The 2,500-nt window shown below is 45.1% G+C and overlaps 1 protein-coding gene across 1 annotated transcript in view; it reads right to left on the reverse strand.

Annotated features, from left to right (window-relative positions):
- Nucleotides 1–2,500, reverse strand: part of fibcd1a (fibrinogen C domain containing 1a) — a 6,430-nt gene that overhangs the window by 2,922 nt on the left and 1,008 nt on the right. Inside the window, exons 2-4 of the mRNA XM_035165079.2 lie at nt 2,025–2,103; nt 360–475; nt 1–273 (exon numbers count right to left, since the gene is read on the reverse strand). The exon at nt 1–273 is cut by the window's left edge and continues 91 nt beyond it. Coding sequence (XP_035020970.1) covers nt 1–273; nt 360–475; nt 2,025–2,102 — 467 coding nt within the window. The 5' untranslated portion in view covers nt 2,103. The remainder of the gene's footprint in view (nt 274–359; nt 476–2,024; nt 2,104–2,500) is intronic.

The following is a 2,500-nucleotide window of genomic DNA, read 5'->3' on the forward strand; positions in this document are numbered from 1 at the left end:
AGGTTGTGGGCGTGGCCTGATAACACCTTCAGCTCCTCGGCTAGTTTCTGGACCAGTCCTATCTCCTGCCAGTCGTCTGCGTTGTGATTGGTCAGCGCTCGCAGCACAGAGCTTTGCAGTGCTTCCCACCGCAGGAGGCTCTCACTGTAGTCTGGACAGTTGGGGTCCAGGAAGATGCTGATTGGTTCTCCTGCTGTGACACGTGACACTGTCACCAGGGCGCCAGACTCTTTGGAATTGGTGGAAATCACAGGTGAGGAGGAGACTCCGCCCCTGTTGACATGGCAACATTGAACCAGGTGAGACAGAGGGACAGACAGGCAGAGAGACAGACAGGGAGAGAGACCGACAGGTGTTACCTGCTGATGAACGGGAGAGGAAACTGGTTCAGGTACAGGATGGTGACTGTTGCTGTGACGATGGCTGCTATGACAATCAACACGATGACGAACCATAACAGGAAGCTGCAGCATTTCTGAACACAAACACACACATTCTCTTTAACATTTCAACATTAAACATTACTGTTTGATTTTCATATGATTTCTACTTTAAATTGACTTTTCATCTTTTTAAATAAACTTTGAGTTTAAACTTGTGTATTAGTTCAGATTTAATCAGTGAAGTGAACAGCTGCAGCAGATTAGAGACGTGTTAATCAGACAGTTTAATTTTAGATTAACAGATTAGCTCTGTGTAGTTTGCTCCACCTCTCCCTCTCTCTCTCTCTCTCTCTCTCTCTCTCTCTCTCTCTCTCTGTCTCTCTCTCCTCTCTCTCTCTCTCTCTCTCTCTTCCTTCTCCTTCTCTCTCTCTCTCTCTCTCTCTCTCTCTCTCTCTCTCTCTCTCTCTCTCTCTCTGTCTCTCTCTCTCTCTCTCTCCTTCCTCTCTCTCTCTCTCTCTCTCTCTCTCCTCTCTCTCTCTCTCTCTCTCTCCTCTCTCTCTCTCTCTCTCTCTCTCTCCTTCTTCTCTCTCTCTCTCTCCTTCTCTTTTCCTTCCTCTTCCTCTCTCTCTCTCTCTCTGTCTCTCTCTCTCTTCCTCTCTCCTCTCTCTCTGTCTCTCTTCCTCTCTCTCCTTCTCTCTCTCTCTCTCTCTCTCTGTCCTCTCTCTCTCTCTCTCTCTCTCTCTCTCTCTCTGTCTCTTCCTCTCTCTCTCTCTCTCTCTCTCTCTCTCTCTCTCTCTCTCTCTCTCTCCTCTTCTCTCTCTCTCTCTCTCTCTCTCTCTCTCTCTCAGACTCGGACCGTACCATCTCACTGTAACATGACACCTTTAGGACACGTATATACGAGACAGACTTCTCTGACCAATCACTGTTATCATCTTTTACAACATTCGTGACACAACCAGACTCTGATTGGTTTGTAGACGCCGTCTGACGTGTCATCAGGTGGGGGGTAGTAGTCTTTCAGTTTGAATGGAGAAAATGAATGAAGTGCTTCATTTGGTTGCCATGGTAACATCATGATGGTTTCACTAGCAGCATCAGCACCTTACTCCACAGTACCACAGTACCACAGTACTACAGTACTACAGTAATCCACACTAGTTCAAATGCACCAAATGAACGTCCTTGTGGTTCAAACATTATATCGTCCGAGGTGAAGACTGCAGCTGCTTCCTCTTCTTTTTCTTCTTCTATTGTTTTATGCCATCTCTACTTCCTGTGATTGGTCCAAAAGTCCAAACTATCCAACAAAGTTTTTCACTTTGCAAACCAACAGAACCAGGTTCAGTTTGATCCAGACCCCGAACACCAAGATTCCTTTGATCTCTCAAACTGCAGCTTGCACTTTTTAGTTTAACTGTTGATGAGCTCATTACTTCCTGGGTTCTTGGATTAAAATGCTGGTCATAAACCATGACCATACCACTTTGGGTTTAACCATCCATGTGAGGGATAAATTCAATATTGACTAAACCTGTTTTATCAAACCTCAGTTCAAGTTATCCAATCACACAGCTCCTGACATCAGAGTGGACATTAGCTAACAGGCTAACAGCTAACACAGCACCTGTTGGGGCTCACCTTGTGTTTGTTTGGCCGCTTGCTGTCGAGCTCTGAACTGCTGTTGTTCATGATGGTCCATCGATCGTTCACCATCATCCTGAAACACAAACAGCACAAAAAACATGAAGGTGGCTCATTATCCTCTTTATCACGATGTAGTCTTAGTCCAGGCTCCACCTCCATCAGATGCTGCATTTGAAGACAAGAGGTGTCATAGTGTCTCGACTGTTCTTTCAGACACATCCTTCCATCCCCACAGCTGGATCCTCCTCAGCTCAACATATCCCAGGATTCATAGTGCTTCACTGTCAAACTGATTTTCAAAGAGATAATGGCAGCGGCAAATGACAACACCAAAATGTCAGATGTTTACACTTTTAAATGTATCAAGCTTCAACTCAACTGAACAACCAACGATACACATGCTAAAAAACCAAGGGACATTAAAACGTTCATGTTAGAACCTCTTTAATTAACCCTTCAATCTGAACTTC

This window comes from Hippoglossus stenolepis, chromosome 9, assembly GCF_022539355.2.
Source record: "Hippoglossus stenolepis isolate QCI-W04-F060 chromosome 9, HSTE1.2, whole genome shotgun sequence".
NCBI classification, from domain to species: Eukaryota; Metazoa; Chordata; class Actinopteri; order Pleuronectiformes; family Pleuronectidae; genus Hippoglossus; species Hippoglossus stenolepis.